This window comes from Gymnodraco acuticeps, unplaced genomic scaffold, assembly GCF_902827175.1.
Source record: "Gymnodraco acuticeps unplaced genomic scaffold, fGymAcu1.1, whole genome shotgun sequence".
In the NCBI taxonomy this organism is placed as follows: domain Eukaryota; kingdom Metazoa; phylum Chordata; class Actinopteri; order Perciformes; family Bathydraconidae; genus Gymnodraco; species Gymnodraco acuticeps.
In genome coordinates this window covers 1,402,205-1,419,413 of record NW_022992081.1, presented here as the reverse complement: position 1 = coordinate 1,419,413, position 17,209 = coordinate 1,402,205, and the positions used below count along the sequence as shown (strand labels likewise).

Here is a 17,209-nt window from a genome sequence, read left to right as displayed (position 1 = left end):
TATAGCGCTTTTCACGAAACCCAAGGATGCTTTACAATGGGAAGTAACAAAAAAAGAAAAAAAGAATACTAAGCAATCAAAAGAACATACTATTTAACACTTTTCAACAATAAGTTCAACATAAATCAAGGTGTCTCTTACTTCTATCATTTGAAGAATAAAAAGGCAGTCAACGTGTTCAGCATGTTTTTAGTTGGTAGACAAAGAAAAGTCAGATTAAAGACAGACTCATATCTGATTTCAGATATTTACAGATTTAAACTCTGAACTATCTTCCAGCCCACATTTCTGATTTCTCACCAATTGATATGCATGTTTTAAAAACACTGAACAAACAAAGCAGTCCCGAGCTCGAGTAAACCGTGTCAACTGTGACGGTTTGAGGATGACGGAGAGGGAAATCCTCTGCCCCAAAGTTCACCAGACACCAGCTGGTCCGGCAGAGACATGCGACAGCTTCAACGCAAATACATACAGGGGCCACGGTGGTCAAACACGAGCAACACAACACCTTAGTCTTGTACTATGTTCACAGGGGGAAAAGCGCACTACAATCATGCAAACAAGCCGGATATCAGCTCTAGAAACTGTCATTAGTCAAATTAATGACGCTTTTTTTTTTAACTGCGTCACTCGTCAATGTTTTGCTAACAAAGCTTTTAAGATCCCACTGCTCTCAGGTAGTAGAGGTGGATAGGCATGTTGACAGACCAGTTGTGGGGCTGCAGGGCATACACACACACACACACTCACAGAACACTTAGATATAGACGTACGGGCACATGCACAAACATTTCCGTTGCAGCATAAGGAAGGACGGCAAAGATAAATGTTGAAATGAAGAGTTGGAATGCACACACTCTGATGATAGCCAGTGGAATCCTTGCGCACGTTTGAGCCTAAAACACAGGATGACTGATGATAACAGTCGAACCAACTCAACCAAAAGTAACAAGTTATCAGAGACTAACTTCTTACCAGGTGATGTAGTTAAAGGGAATTTAAGTGTTGAGACAAGTAGTGGCAAAACAAGTGACTCATATGATTTACTAAAGGACATAAGCGTGAGAAATGTCACCTCAACTTGGGGAAAAAAATAAGGGAAGGAAAGCTATAAAAACAAGACAAAATACAAAGAAAGAAAGACAGGGATTTAATAGCCAGCCGAGTAGGAGTGTGTGTTTGTGTGTGTTTGTGTTCGCGCTGGTGCACGTGCCTGTCGGAGCTGGCTGGGCCACCCCACCCTGTTTAATGTCACTCTGACGTCAAAGCCATGTGTGCAGGCCCTTAATGCAGACAGGATGGAGCGAGTATTTATTTAACTTTGGTTCTCCCCTCCAAGAGAACGAGGCCCTCCATAAACACGACTTCAGAGCCGCTTCACTCATTCATGGCCGAGCTGCAGCCAGCGCTGAGATCACCACCCTGGATCTCGGGCACAGGTCTGTGCATATGCGAGGTTTAAAAAGTCGGGACATGTCGAGAAAGATGTCAAACCCAGCAGACGTGCCTCACAACTAGGATGCACATTCCTTTCCGTTGAAGATGTATAGAGGAGGGCTATCCTGGTTGAGCAGCAGTCCAAAACGTGTAACTGACCTCACATCATCCCTCTCGATATTCACACATATTTCTTTTCACTCTCTGTCAACTATCCAACAAAAGCTATACAAAAATGCAGTCGACTGCTCGACAGCTTCGACCACAGATTAATGGATGACGCAACTCAGCTTGTTTAACCAGAGTTCTATTCTGTTAATAAAACCCAACAGGCTGTTATCGCTTGTGGCATTCATGCATATGAGCGTCAGTTCCTTTAGCCTGAGGTGGACTTTGGTGCGTTTCCTCCATTTCCAAGTCTGGTTCAATGTATATATACATAGGATGAGAGTATGGGAAGCTGAGCTTTTGTTTGTGTGTGTCTGGAGTACAGGCCAAATACAGGCTAACAGCATTCCAAATGTGCTCCTTTCACCGTCCTCCCTTTCCTCTCTTTCATCTCAAGTGGGACAAGGAACAGACTGGAGGTCACATAGTAGACGCAGGGTATATGCAGGAATCCTGAAGTCAAATTGAAGACCTTTTAAGACCCTTTCCATACATTTTAAGACCTCATCGCCACTTTGAGTTTTAACGGTTACATTGGCGACACACTTGACCTCACATTGACTATATACAGTATTGATTGTCCTTCCTCCTTCTCTTCCAACCATTTAGACGCAGACTTGCATTTCTCCATAACGATGTTGTTTAACAACCGGCGTAAACCGAGCTTGGCGCGCTATCAAGAAGTGAGCGTGCGATGTCCTGTTCAGATGACGTCAAACCCAACGGGATGCCATAAATAAACTACACACTAATTTGGACAATTTATATACTTATTGAAAACAAGCTACAACATGTAATACCTCGGAAAATGCCGTTTAATACTTTTTAATAGCCTTCATTTTTGCTAAATTGATTTATCAACTTTTAATACTTTTTAAGACCCCGCGGACACCCTGAGATGGCACAGCGAGGCCACCTTCCACCTCCAGGCTTTCACTAATACAGACTTGAGGTTGTTATTGTTTTTTAAGCCAAGTTTACAACTTATTTCACATCCAAAAGTTAAAAGGGGAAAAAGTATTTTGAAAATCATACAGAGGACATTTCTGTGTGTGCAAAGGGTTAGTGAACAATCGTTAAAATGCCTGAAGAGCCTTTCAAAGCTTTACTGTATGTGGACAAACAGGCAAAATTACACCTAAGCCAATGAAGATATATAATATAATATATATTTGCCAGTAAGTGAATGACCGAACACAAATGACCGAAGGTAATGCCAGAAATATGTTGGTTGGAAGTAATATTATACAGCTTTGACATTACAAATGTGATTTCTAACTGCAAAATATTTGTGTTTATATAGGTCATTATTCAAAAGAAATAAAATAATTTAAGTGTTCTTGTAAAAAAACATTTTATTTATAATATATATATTTTACGTTTCTTAAAATATATTAGCCGATTTGTCGTAATATCCCATTTCCAAATTAGTACCAGCATGAAAATCAAGTATGATTCATGCTCTCTCAATAAAATCTTTGTCTAGTAATAAATGTATTTTTTGTATTATAATACTACAAAAATAAATTAAATAAATTCCGGTTTTGGACCATCCAACAAAACAAGACTTTATAATAAAGCCTCAATAAGCTCTGGGAACATGTGAAGGACATCTTTCACAATTGTTCGGCATTTGAAAAGCCAAATAATTAACCGATTAATCAATTGAATAGTCATTAGTCACATCCTATTATTTCCTTTTTTTATCCAAAAATAATAATAATCACTCACTTTTATGTGGCACATACTGTATATGAATACACGAAGCGATTATTTGCTTCCATAATCCGATAACAAATAGTCCTTCGGTAAAAAGAAAGCGATATATAAATACACTCTGAAGTGGAAATCAGCATCACTGGCAACTTCTGCTGCTGCGATTCCCAGCTTTTTCAGATGTTAGCGTTGCTTCACAAGCGGTCTTCATTTTGCATCACCATATGGGAGAACCATCTGATGAACACATGTCACATGCTGACATGGGAATAACAGCCACAAGGCCAGAGAATCCAGCTCGCTTGCGACAGCGACAGACCGACCGCGGCAGAGAGCAGCCAGTATTTACATCTTCACTCGACCTGCCTCCCCACTTCAGCCACTTATGATGAACGCATGAAGTTTTTCATTCCTTTAAGCCTAACGTACAAAAAAAGCATGAATGTGAAACTCAGGATCAGTGTGAGCTTTGATAAATCTGAGTGTAAAGTGAAGAGACATTATTTTTCTCTTTTAGAGGTAGCATGGAACACAAATGTCCAACATGAACTCACAGTTAAATAACTCCACTCAATTTGGCCCCATTAGCTTTTCTCCATGTGCTGATAAGACTGTTTACAAAGATATTTTGGTCCAGCCTTATCATATCCTGAATATTTGGTACCAGCCGATACCACTTCAGATCTGACCCCCACCCTGCAGTAAGGCTGGGAAATATAATAATATTATTTGACACTACATATAAGCTTAAAATGTAAATATTCTGATATCATAAGTGTTTTCTTATTGTGGTTTTAAAGCTGTGTCACACTAAAGTGATATCAGTTTCTGAATTCACCAGGCTTGTAACTTTTCTATAATTCGCCATTACCTACTTGGTCTATACATTACTGATGATTGATTACTTGTTCAAATTCTCATTGGTTTAGATGTTTTTTTGACAGCTTCAATGGTCACACCTACAATATTGTCACAATATCAACTAAGCTGGTCCAAAATATTGTGATATTTGATTTTCTTCATATCGCTTAGCCGTTCATTAAAGCGGTTAAAGCGGTAACCGAGCAGAACGGATTTAGAGCAGCAGGAAATCTGAATGTAGGGGCTTGGGAAGCGCATGGTTGCCGGTTCAAGACCCAATTGGAACAAATTACAGAGAGTTGACTGGTATGCCTGATGCAAGTTGGCCTCCTGGACACTGACAAGGTTTCTCTTATACCTCATTCACACCAACGGTGCTTCAGGGCCGGTTCGGAGCCGGAGCTTGAAAAGCACCTGGTTTTCCTGTTCACACCGCAGCGGAGCAGCCTCTTAGCTCCGGAATCCGGTTCGTTTCAAGCACCAAAAAAATTGTCCGGCTGGAGCAAAAGCACCGCATACGTCACGCTTACGTCGAGGCGGGGGCAGGGGCAGATCAACTCCTGAACAACAACAAAAGCCCGCGTTTTATCCAGTTTGTACACAACGATGGAGAAACGTAACAAGCAGCAGTGGTCCACTGAAGAGACCAGCTACCTACTGGGAATCTGGTCTTCCGAAGAGGTACAGAGGAAGCTGGAGCACAATCGGCCATTGTTGTTGTTGTCGGTGTCAGCTGTGAGGGGTTTCCGTTTGGCTTTATGAAGCAGGCACGCAAACGGTTACGTCATGACGCAAACGATGACGCAATGACGCAGCACCAGTCGGACTCTGGGTGGTGTGAAAAGAGCCGGAGCTAAACCGAAGAACCGGTTCTGAACCTGAAAAGCTCTAGCACGGAGCTTGAACCGGAGTTGCGTTGGTGTGAATGAGGTATTAGCAAGGCACCAAACCCCCAAATGCTCCATGGCGCACACTATTAGCTACGTCTTCATTTTTCGGCCCCGTTTGTGTTTATTCCGGGCAGATGTATGTGATGTAATGTATAACACCACAAGGAAAAAGTTGAACGATTCCTTTGGGATTAATGAAGTTTGTCGTAGAGGTTTCCGATCATAGGGCTATGGTCCTCTCCCAAAATCATGGTAGGAAATGTCACGCATAGTTTGAGCCCATTGTAATACGAGCATGCACACAGGCACAATGGAGCCTGACCATGATAAATGAATGGCATGTTGCTTCCCCTTACAGTGTATGATTGACTGGAGTATCCTCTGATAAGGAAAACATTAGCTGCTAGTATCTGTGTTGCCTATTCAAAGCAACGACCCGGTGTTTGCATAAGGTAATCCATCTGTATACCCGCACTGCAAGACACACATCAGCTGAGAGAGAGAGGACAAGAGAAACATATCAGGCAGCACTGCCATCCTCTAAATCCTCACCTCTCTCACATGCCCCCTTCCCCATTTTCTCCTCCCTCACTGATTTCTTGTTCCCCTCCCCCACATATAAACAGTGTTCTCCTCTTGTTATGCCTTAGTTCATTCTTTATGGCCAGATTTCCCCACTCTTAGTCTATATGGCGCTGCAAGAATGCGAGGGTCACAAGCATAAAATGTGAACAACACTACAACAACCGAGTGAATTCCAGGACATGACAACAGCAACAAAAAAGGCAGGCGATCTTACACGAGGTAGGACATGCAGTTTTTCACATGAGCAGAAAACACATGCTGCACATGCCCTCTTGCTCGTTCCAGCTGCGGTCGTGTTTTGCAAGACCTTTCCTTCCTCTGCCCCGTCCCTCAAGATATTCCATTAAATCGAGCCGAGACGTGCTTGAAAACTGACCCGTGTTTTCACAGCGTCTTGAGGGAGAGGGGGGAGGGAAGGGAACATGGCTAGACTCAACTTGAGCGAGACGCGCCGAGTCGCAGGGAGAGGACGGACTGAAAGGTTAATAATCTGTATGTTATCTGCAGCCGTCTCTCAGATGAATGGCCCGCTGGTTAATTTCATGGCCGCGCCGGGGGAGCATGAGCGCACAAAAGCAGCCTCTCCAGCTTCGACTGAGCCCTTGGGTGCGGAACGCGTAGCACCTATTACACCTTGAGGATGATCGGTGATAAGACAACACCTTCAAGACATATTTAAAAAGGCAGGAGTGACGTAAAATTAGCCAAGGGCAGACAGCTACATTTTGTATCTAGGACTGTTTCAGTAAACCTTCAAAGCATGAAGGACCTTTGATATTAAACACACTTGCTACTAAACCCTGACAGACCTGTAAAAACTGTTTTTTTTTGTTTTAAAGATTATTTTTTGAAACACAAGGGCCTTTTTTGGAGAGTTGAAAGGGCGATACGGAGGGAAATAAAGCCTCAATGTTTCCCTAGATGGATTCAAACCCGGATCTTCCGCACCAGGGACTGAACCCCAGTATATGGACATACAAACTGTTTTTAGAGAAACCAAATCTTTATTTGAACCATAAGAAGTTGTTGGGCTATGGCTCAGGGGGTCTAATCTACCAATTAGAGGGTCAGTGGTTTGATAACTGCATAGTCCATATTTTCAAATGTTCTTGCGCAAGACACCTAACACTAAAAGAAAACATTTCTCCCGTAGTAATGTCTACCAGATTGAAGTGTATGTAGAAAAGTGTCAGCTAAATAACATGTAATACAAAGTAAATACACTAAACCGTACACATAGTAAACATCAGGCAAACAGCCGGGTTCCCATAGTAAAAATAGCCATTTAACATTTATACGGCAGCTAGAACTATGATGTTCACAAAGTGCCTCAAAAAGTGCCTCTTCATGCTTAGTCAGCTTGCCAAGAAATCGTGCTAAATGAACATCCCAGTAGCCACCCGGCTAAGCATGGTGTCATGCAGCATAGCGGTGCGTACGCAACATTACCCATTTGTGGGTGTAATAACTGTAAAATGAGTGCCACATCAAGGGACAGTCACAAAGCAATGTGTTTTATGAGCCTCAGCTGGAGGAAACACCCCAGAGTGATGACAACAAGTGTTAGCCCAGCTATGACCGCAAAACTAATAAAGCTACGCCTGCTAACGTCACAGGAAAACCAACACAAGTGGTCCTGCTAGCCTACAATTTGAAAAAGGGTGGTGGAGAGGGGGCAGAGAGAGGTTAGAGAGGGAGGTGTATCCTCTTACAGCTGTGATGTTCTACGGCAAAAAAGAAAATAAATCAAAGCTTCCAACTTGTAAGGTGGAAATGAGTTGTATAAACTGGATTTGTTTCAACTGGAATGTGAGCACTGGACTGTCCACTTTCCTTCCTTTTTATGAAGATGAAAGAAACAGCAGAAAAAGATCAAATGCAATTTGATTCCAGGAAGAGGGGTTCATGTCCAGTCAATCTTTACATTCGAATATGAAAATATGTGTGGAAGTGTAAGATGTGTTAAGCATATGTTCAAGTCCATGTTGCCAACAGGTTTGAATGAAAAAGTACCACAACGTAAACCTGTTCCGCTCTGCCCCTTGGATATATTTCTTACTTCTTAGAAAAATGTCTGCCTGTAAAATAAAACATACATTCACTTTAAGACATGCCCAGTGCAGCTTTATTTTAACTAAATATAATTTTTGCTTATCTTTTAGTTGACAGACAAGTAAGATAGAATATCTACAATAAAGTTTGCCATTTAACAAACTGCAAAAAATCAGGTACTTGAATTACAGACGTCTATAGACAAATATGCTGACATCTAACACATGTTGTTTTTATAAATGTTACAACTAACCATGCAACATCCAATTCTCTCTACACCAACACTATTTATAATTCACAGCTGAATGCAACAAGTCAACATCGACACTTTGGGATATGCAATATACTGAAGTGAAAGTCCTTCAGCAAACAACTTCACATTTATCAATATTTAGGGCTCAGCAACTGACCTGATGCATAGTGATCGATGTGTCTTAAAGGGGCCTCTTCTGCCTTTAGGGGGTTTCGCTCATGTAAATGGTGTGCAAAGGCTACATTCCCAAAGTTCCCTCAAGAGGGAGTTATTTATTTATATGTACAATTTTAGCAAGTTTTTATATTGTCCTGTTCCTGTAAGCCAGTACAACGAAATTTCGTTGTAATAGTACACTCTGTGTCTTGTTGAAATGACAATAAAGTATGTCTATGGGTCCTTCTCACTTCGGTTAAATGGGTTCCTTGCGTCCCTCACTTGCGTCGTTTCCCTGTGACTAGTCCCTCCCACCAGGGAAGCATGGAGAGACGCAAGGAAACCACGAGAAGCAGGGAAATGAGTTTTAAGAGCAATGGGACGTCCTTTCCTCCGGAGCGTCACGTGAAGCGACGTCCGTTTGTGATGACGCTGCACAGCTGATCGTCTGACAGCAGCTCTGTCCCCGTTATTTCCACACACACCCCCGCCTCTGTTAGTACACATTTACTGACACAAACATTTGTATCATCTGTTATAGACCCAAATACATTAAATAAAATAAGAACTCATTCTCAAAAAAGATAAACGCCATTCTTAAATAACGAAAAAAGCGATCATGAAAATGTTTCCAATCAATGAATAAAATGATTTTTGACCACTTTGTTGTTCAGATATATCACATATTTGTAAATAAATGATAGATTAATTGAAACAAAACACGGTATAAACTGAGGAGTGAGTCCCGTGAGGTTCATGTATTTTCTTCACTCCGCTGGGAAACTGCTCTCATGTCAAGAAGCATTAGATCAGTGCATGCACTGCCTCGTCCAATCAGTGAGCGATACAGAGTAAGGGGGCGGCGCGAGTGTCTGAGGATTTAATCGAAGGATGGTCTGGTGGTTCCTCGGTTATCGCTCCTCCATTATCGTTCCTCGGTCCTCCGGCAAAAATAAGGCCATTGGGACGCTACTCAAGATGGCGCAGACAAATCAACTTCCGGTGAGACCGAGGAGCGAGGAAATGAAAAATAAGAGAAGTGAGAAGGGCCCTATGTCTCTCCCACACACTCCCCCCTGCCTGAAACGCCTCCATTGGACTCCTTTGTTTACTTCTGTTACATCACTATGTAACACTCTCGCTTGGGTTAGCGCTCCAACACACTGTAAGTGATAGGCTTCGGCGGCCGATATTCACTGTCTGCCGATCGATCGGTGCTCTCTATAAAGCCCGATCGTGAGAGCCGATCGCATGACGTAAAATACATGACACTTTTCTCTGTGTGCGGCAAAACAAGCTCGCCAAAATGGCTTCACCGGTCTGGCTTTATTTTAAGGTGTCCGAAAAAGAAAGTAAAATAGCGGAATGCAACGTGTGTGTGAAGCAGAAATCCTGCAGCTCCGCCTGCCGGACTGGTGAGCGGAACGAAACACACACTGAGAGTTAGACCTAACACACTTAGCTATTTTATCTACCTCTGGAACAAGCTAAACTAGTTATAAATATATGTATTCTTCACTGTCGGGTCACTCATTACTGGATCAGTGAGCTGCGTGAGATACTGACAGGAGAGTGAGAGAGAGCGTTTCCGCTAATTTCTCCCGTGTTATTATCTATGGTTATTATCCAAAGTTAATGTAAACTTGAATAATGTACTTCATTTGAATGTAATAATGATGTTGGTTGTTGTTTGTGGAAGCTCCAGTGAATGAGCCCCATTAACTGAGTTTTAAACATCACTTTAAATGGAAGATCCCCATAGCCCCCGCCCACTCCATCGGATCGGCGTTCGGTATCGGCCGATACTGATTCCGGCGATCAGCCCCAAAATTGGCGATTGGCGCATCCCTACAAATTACAATTATGAAATGTGAAAATTAGCATAATATGGCCCCTTTAAAGAAATGTTCGACTTGATGTTTTAATCATATACGTTTCGGGTGGGCATCAGTTAACCTTTTAGGTCTGAATCAGTAAAAAATGTGAGTTTTCAGAAGCTATAACAGCACATATTATTTCCTTATTGAAAGTTTGTTCTGCGGCAAAAAACACATCAGTTAAAAACAGCGTTTTTTGTGAAATGTATCAAAAGGAACCTCCGGTGTGGTTGTTAAAGAGCTCTGGCAAATAAATGTAATGAGGCAGGATATTTTGCAGCTGAAGAGTAAACAGAATTTCACCAGCTGACTTCACACTGCCATCTGCTCCGCTATGATAGGGTACTCAGGTGCTTGCTGCAAAGTATTGTAAACAGTGGAGTCTGCGGGAGAAACTATGAGAACGCTGTTTCTAAATGATCTCAAGTGCTTTAAACTGCAATATGTAGCATACGTTTAATGTAATGAAATAAGCCAATATATGCACCAATACATTTTGTGTTGAAACAGTATTAGCCGCCAAAACAGACCCTATATCCTCCGGATTTAACTAATGTTAGGTAAATATTGAATTTGGGTCCTTAACAAAAGGGTTCAGACTGTCAACACACTTGTACTTCTGATGATAAACAGTAGGTATGTGGAATCCTACTGTTGCAATGAGTCTCTAATAACTTGGCTAAGGTTTTACATTCACTTACATTTTGGGCTGAATCTATGCCAAAAGTGTTCATCTTGGTATTTCCAGCAACACCATTTGCCAAAACTTTCTAACAAATTCTCTGAGGAGCTAAAGCAATGTTTTCCTCTGACTTCATGTACTGTCGCCTCCTGCAGTCTGAGAGGCCCTAAGGCAAAAGAAAGGTCTTGAAAATGTGTTGGGATTTCCTGAGGCAAATGCATGTATACGTTTCCCAGAGGCAGGGGTGGGGAGTGGTGGGAGCGGTGTCATCTCTACAACACCAAAACCACTTCCCTTGACGTGTCATTTCAGCAGTGGCAGACTGGACACACCCTGTCGTAACACTTCTTACTCTGGCCACCCAGTTTCACATCAACAGGTGTGTAAAAATTGACTTGTGAAAATCTTGTGAGTGAAGGTTTTCCAGGCACAAAAAAGACAAATAGGACGGCACTAATCAGGAGTTTATTCTGGAAAAAGCTGCATATCTGCAAACAAATGATTGTTTATACATACTTAGTACGCTGAGAAACTATTTGTCACTTCCCGGCTCCACAATGAGGTCACAGAGTTACAGAACAACTGATTTAACGTCTTCCTCAAGGACACATCAGCAGGGCAAACTGTTGCTGACTCAACAACAGCTTGGACCCTGCAGCTGGTAGACGGCCCGCCTGCAACTCTCTGCTAGTCGCTAGGCCTTGATGCTGTGTGGCATATAGATGATCGAGGAGAGAATTAAAGAAGGAGCTGACCTCTGAATCCACAGGAGCCGCTTTCTGTCTGAATTGGTGTGTTCAAAAGGCGGGTAATAGGTTATACAACTCGTGCCAGTGTTGACACCTGTCACTGTGACACACTGAAACACTTTGACAGCTGCAAACAACCACCTCTGGAAAGCATCATTAAAATCAAATTAGTCTCCCGTGCACCTGAAAGGGTTACATTGGGAGCCATTAGCTGTTTTAATCTCAGTGCTAATGAACACACTGAATGGTATAGCAGAGAGAAATATAAAAAACAACACTGGCTGTATAATCAACATGTTTGATGTGGCGGAGGAGTGTCCATGCTACACAAACATCATTATTAAAACTGCAAGTACAGACCGTTTGCAAGGGTAACCTTCGCCTAAAGAAATACTTAGTAAACTAACACTCGTGATTTTTTCGACTAATGTATTAGATGCATGTCTACGGTATAGTAGTGTGTGTCTGCATTGGATACAAATGTGAAACGCCTGTTAAACTGGGTTTCTACACAAACAACGACTTTTTATCTTGTGCATAGATGCGCTTACATGTCTTGGAAATAAGGCTTCCATTGAAAAAACATGAACAAAAATTACCTAGAAATCTTAGTCATCAAACAAAATGGACAATTAATCGACTAAGAGTGGGCCATCCTAAAGTTTTCATAGTTTCAAGAACAAGTAGCTGGTTGACAAATGGAGAAGTGCCAGGCTCCTTACTCGCTTCTCATACTGATGATGATCCCTGAGGGCCTTTCGGGGCCCCTGGCTGAGGACACTGACATACTGAGCCTGTAGATCCGATCAGTCTACAATACCCTCCCGGGGTAAACCTCACGACAATACCAAGCACCATTTAACGGCAGGTAAAGGAAAGCCTGATGCTATGAAATGGATTCACTGCTGCTGTGAACAATCCATTTCACAGCAGTGTTGGCGTTTAGTCCTGATCTGAAACGCAGTCCGAATATAATGCAAACCAGAAGCAGGGGAGGCCTCTCTGCATACCCAGAGCCGTGTATGGGCGATTTTGCTGTCGAATGAAACGCATCAACTTGGATATATCATATAGGACGCCATAGCCTTATGCTGGTGTCCAGTAGTGGAAACCTTTGAGCAGTAATAACACATTTGTTACCCTCCTCTAGCAGCTGATAGTGTCGTACACCCACCCTGCGCCCACACGCAGCCTCTCTACTCTGCCATCTCACGGAAAACAGAGGGATACTCGCCTCTTTCCTATCTCCGGGTGAGCGGCTGCTGTGGGATCACCGTCCCACTGAGCAGCGTCAACACCCGGGGCTAAAGCGCCTGGGCCGCCAGGGTACGTAGTGGGCCTTCTTTAATTCTCTAACAACTAAAACCTCATTTTTTACGTTATATATTCCTCCCCGTAGTTCCTATCAACAACCAAACGACAATGCATTTAAATATTTCTGCGTCAAATAAAACCATAATTGTAACGTCCCTAATTGGGCTTTAAACCTACAATGACAGGTAAGAAGAGGCTGTCCTGGAGGCACAGAGCCCCACTGCGCAGCTATCGGTCCACACTCAATATCATACATAAATACCATTAAATGCCCGCTACGTCATCGTAAATGGTAAAAACCCACAAAACCAGCGGTTGTGCTAGTGTGAAAAAAATTGCTCGACAGCCTAGTGCACCGCCGCCGTGTAAGCGCGATGCTGCAAACACTCCCTGCGTTGTTCATCCCGAGCCTGCTCGCTGCTGGGCCTTCTGTTAACCTGCCCGGGAACTGTGTGTGTTGTCAGCGTACAAACAGCTGATTTCAACGGTAGGCTATATGGTTGCCGGAGACAAAGCGCTGCGCAGAAACAGAGAAAGCATAAAACCCCGAGTAGGACAGCCGAAAAGCTCGGGATGCGTTCATGGACCTATCTTTGAGGTGGTGGTGTGTATGCGGGGGGGTACATTTTCATTATGTATTTTGCCATTCATCTGTGCTTACCTTCCCTCGCCTTCAGGAGAACCGTGTTGGCCACGATATTTTCAATCTCCATTGTCAGAATGTGAGTCCCAAGCAGTCGCGATACATTTCACTTCAGCGGAAAAAGACGGTTGTTCAGATCAAACGTGCCGACGACGGTGAGACTGCTGCACGCGCATAGGACGAAGGCGGCACTGGTGCATAGTAGGTGTTTAATAGTGGTCGTCGTTCCTCTCCATTGCAAGACGTTTTTAATCAAACCCTACCTACTGAACTGTATGATTACGACGGGGCTTGTTAGCATTCACAGCCTGCCTCCCTTCCCTCTCTGCCTGCCTTCCTTCCTGCTTTGGCTCCCTCCTCCTCCTCGCCCCTCCTCTGCACAACGGAGCAGCGAGAGTAGGAGGGATCAATTTACAACCAGTGCAACCACACACACATTCATACATACATGCAATTTCCTAGGCTCGTGAACTTATGGATGGTTATGTCATTTATTGTGTGGCAGTTTTAGATTAAAACGTTTTTACAATTTCCCCTCGGGTATAATAGTCCCAACCACTACTGGAAACATCTAGAAAAAAAGGAGATGTTTCCTTTTAAATAATCATTTAAAAATATTTTGTATCCAAACTTGACTGAACAAACTAATAAGGAAACTAATAAGGAAACTTTTCCTTTCCTTGATTTCCTGCTATACAGCTATTTCATGAGCTTCTAGCTTTTGTTATGTAAGGAACATTAACACCTTTGATGGGGCATGCATACATGCAAGCAATTTCCTAGGCTCCTGAAATTGTCGATGGTTATGGCATTTATTGTTTGGCAGTTTTGGATTAAAAAGTGTAACGTGTGTTGTTTTCCTTACAATACAATAGTATCCTCATTCTCAGGAGCCTGCAGGAAACATAGAAAAGTTTCCAATAAATAATCACCAAAATATCATTTTTTAAACATGATTGGACAAACTAATAAGGAAACGTTTCGTTTCCATAATGTCCTGCTATTGTTTCATTTGATGCTGGCTATTGTTAGGAAACATGAATACCTTTGACAAGATCATACATTCATACATAGGCCTACATGCTATTTTTTTGTTTGCCTTATTATCGATGCTTGTGCCATTTATTGCTTGGCAGTTTTAGATAAAAGAATGTTCTAGAAGTTTTCCTCAGGCATAATAGTCTACTCAAACACAGGAGCCTACTGGAAAAAAGTTTGAAGTTTTTCCTTTAAATAATTATTTCTTTAAATATATCAAAACATACTGATTGAACACGGTAATTGGACTTATTAATAATACACGTTTTCTTACCTACATAAGCATGTTTTTTGTTGCAAGTTCCCTCAGGTGTTAGAATATCCGCTTCTAGTGACACTCTGAAATACTCATTCTTTCCCAGAACAATCAGAGAGTGGAACATGCTACCAGAAGAAGCTGTCATCGCAGTGTCCGTGGAGTGCTTCCGGCACATTAATAGACATTTAGCAGGGAATATTCATCCCCCACTGAGCGTGATACCTCTGGGTTTTGCTCAGTATTAATCCAGATCCAGATCCAGACCACAGGAGTCTACTGGAAACATCTTGAAAAAGAGAAGATTCCTTTAAATAACAAATGATGAATCTTAAAATGATTGAATGTGTTTATAAAGTTAAATGGTCATTTACTTGATTTACAGCTGTTTCATGTGCTGCTGGCTATTGTATTGTTAGGAAACATGAACGCCTTTGACCTGATACAGACTTCTTATTGTGTGAACAATGGTGTGAGGGTTTTAAGTTGTGACATAATACCAAGTCTGGAGAAAAGAGATAACACGCCGGTTTTCTGACCCAGCATCCCTCTGGGCTTTCTTATCTGACATTGGGATCATCTCCACCCACAATGCTCTGCGAAAAGCTGTGTCTCAAAAAGAGAAGACGGTGTAACCTAATGATGGGATTTGTTTTCTAAAAGGGTTAGCAATGCATACATGTGATACTTGAGAATAAAAACAGAATAAGTAGTTTCACTTTTCATTTGACTACTAGGGTCCTGAAGACATAACAGGAAGGCCCGAGGGTATCTGTGGAGCAGGGGATAAAATAATTAAAAGGTGAAAGGTAACAGATATTCGTCTTCACACCCTCACTGATTTTATTAACACAGAATGTGTCAAGTTACTGGATCAACCATCACACTTTTTTTTAGAAATAGGTATTTAAAGCAGGAAGAATTACATTTAAGAAATGCTTTAAATACAAAGAGCTGTTTGTGAACTGAGTCATGGATTCATCTTAGATAAAGATGCTTTTAATCTAACTATGACCATTATGTCAGGATAATATCAGTGGAATCTCCCATTGAAAGAGAGAGACTGTATATAAACCTGATGAAAAAAATCAGTATTACACCTGATTGTCCATGTTGTATGAGTACATGTTTACTTGTATAAGATGAACCCACACCACTAGACCAGTGGTTCTCAAAGTGGGGGGCGCGCCCACCCAGGGGGGCGCAGAGGCATGACAGGGGGGGCGCGAGAGACCAGGAGAAAAAATGGTTATTGAAAAAAATTTTTTAATTTTCTTTTCAATTTTCAAAAAAATAAAATCATATTTTTAAAAATTATTGATTCGAAAATAATATGGTACAGTACAATTACGTCTGGGTGTCTGTGTTTCATTCAAGCTCGGCTCTGTGTGTGTGTGGAACGAGCCATTTTGTGTGTGTGCGCGAGCGAGAGAGAGAGAGAGCGCACCGGTACCGGAGATCGTTGTTGTTAGCTTCTGGTGCTAGCGAGCTACGCTAACGGATATAAGGAGTTTTTTCAACAACAAAGTGGAGGAGAGTCCTCTCCTGTCAGACTGAGAGACTCAGTGAGCTAAAGGACTCTCTCAGTGTTATCTCAGTGGGTCTCAAACGTTTTGGTCACCATTAATATAAATAAATTAAAAACAATTATGAAATACTATATGACATTAAAAAATGTATAACGTTTAAAAGGGGAGTGATTTGTAAAATATCCATAAAGAAATAGTCAATCTGTTTACAGTTCTGTGTTGAGAGATGTATCCATACTGTAGATCTCTTCATTTTGCTCTCAAAGTGCACCAGATTGATGCTTTTAACTTCAATATTTAAAAATAAATCTTCCCGGAGGAGCTTGCCCCCGGACCCCCCTATGTGAGGTCCACACACCACCTATAAAAATAGCACTTTACCCCTGCTTACACCTATATGCCGTGAGCTGATTATTGAGCCTTCATTGTAACAGTTGCGGGTACACTGTGTGTATGCGTGGGGAGTGTTGCAGTAGAACATTCCACTGTAGCGCCCGGTACATTAATGGGAAACCCTAAATGTTTGAGCACCCTCTATGAAACGTCAAGCTACCCCACAGTACCCCCAAAATAAATCTTTGGCGCCGCCACTGAGCCTGACTATTTGTGTTGGGGGGGCCCGACTTTTTTTTTTCTCCAAAGGGGGGGCCTGACAGAAAAAGTTTGAGAACCACTGCACTAGACAGTTGTTATCACATATTCAATGCTGCCACCTAGTGGTGATAAAGCATAACTACAGAACGGACATGCAATGCCTGCAGAAGGCCCTTATCTTAACCCTTAAGCCTCTTTAGGGAAATATTGAGAGGGGTCTGCCTGCAGACCTCCACTCTCAGGACAGTTCCGGTGCAGATCTCCACTCTCAGGACACCTCCACTTTCAGGACAGGAAGTGCACGCTAAGAATTCCAAAATAAAATCACCACTATCAGTACAGTGCCACTTTCCAAACAGGAAATGCACGCAAATACAAAAATAAAATCGGATCTTGACGGATCGTG

The 17,209-nt window shown here is 42.2% G+C and overlaps 1 protein-coding gene across 1 annotated transcript in view; it reads right to left on the bottom strand.

Annotated features, from left to right (window-relative positions):
* LOC117537309 (G protein-coupled receptor kinase 6-like) overlaps positions 1-13,758 on the bottom strand; it is a 54,899-nt gene extending 41,141 nt beyond the window's left edge. Inside the window, 1 exon segment of the mRNA XM_034202493.1 lies at positions 13,405-13,758. Within this exon segment, the coding sequence (XP_034058384.1) occupies positions 13,405-13,456 (52 nt within the window). The 5' untranslated portion in view covers positions 13,457-13,758.
* Positions 13,759-17,209: the final 3,451 nt, after the last annotated feature.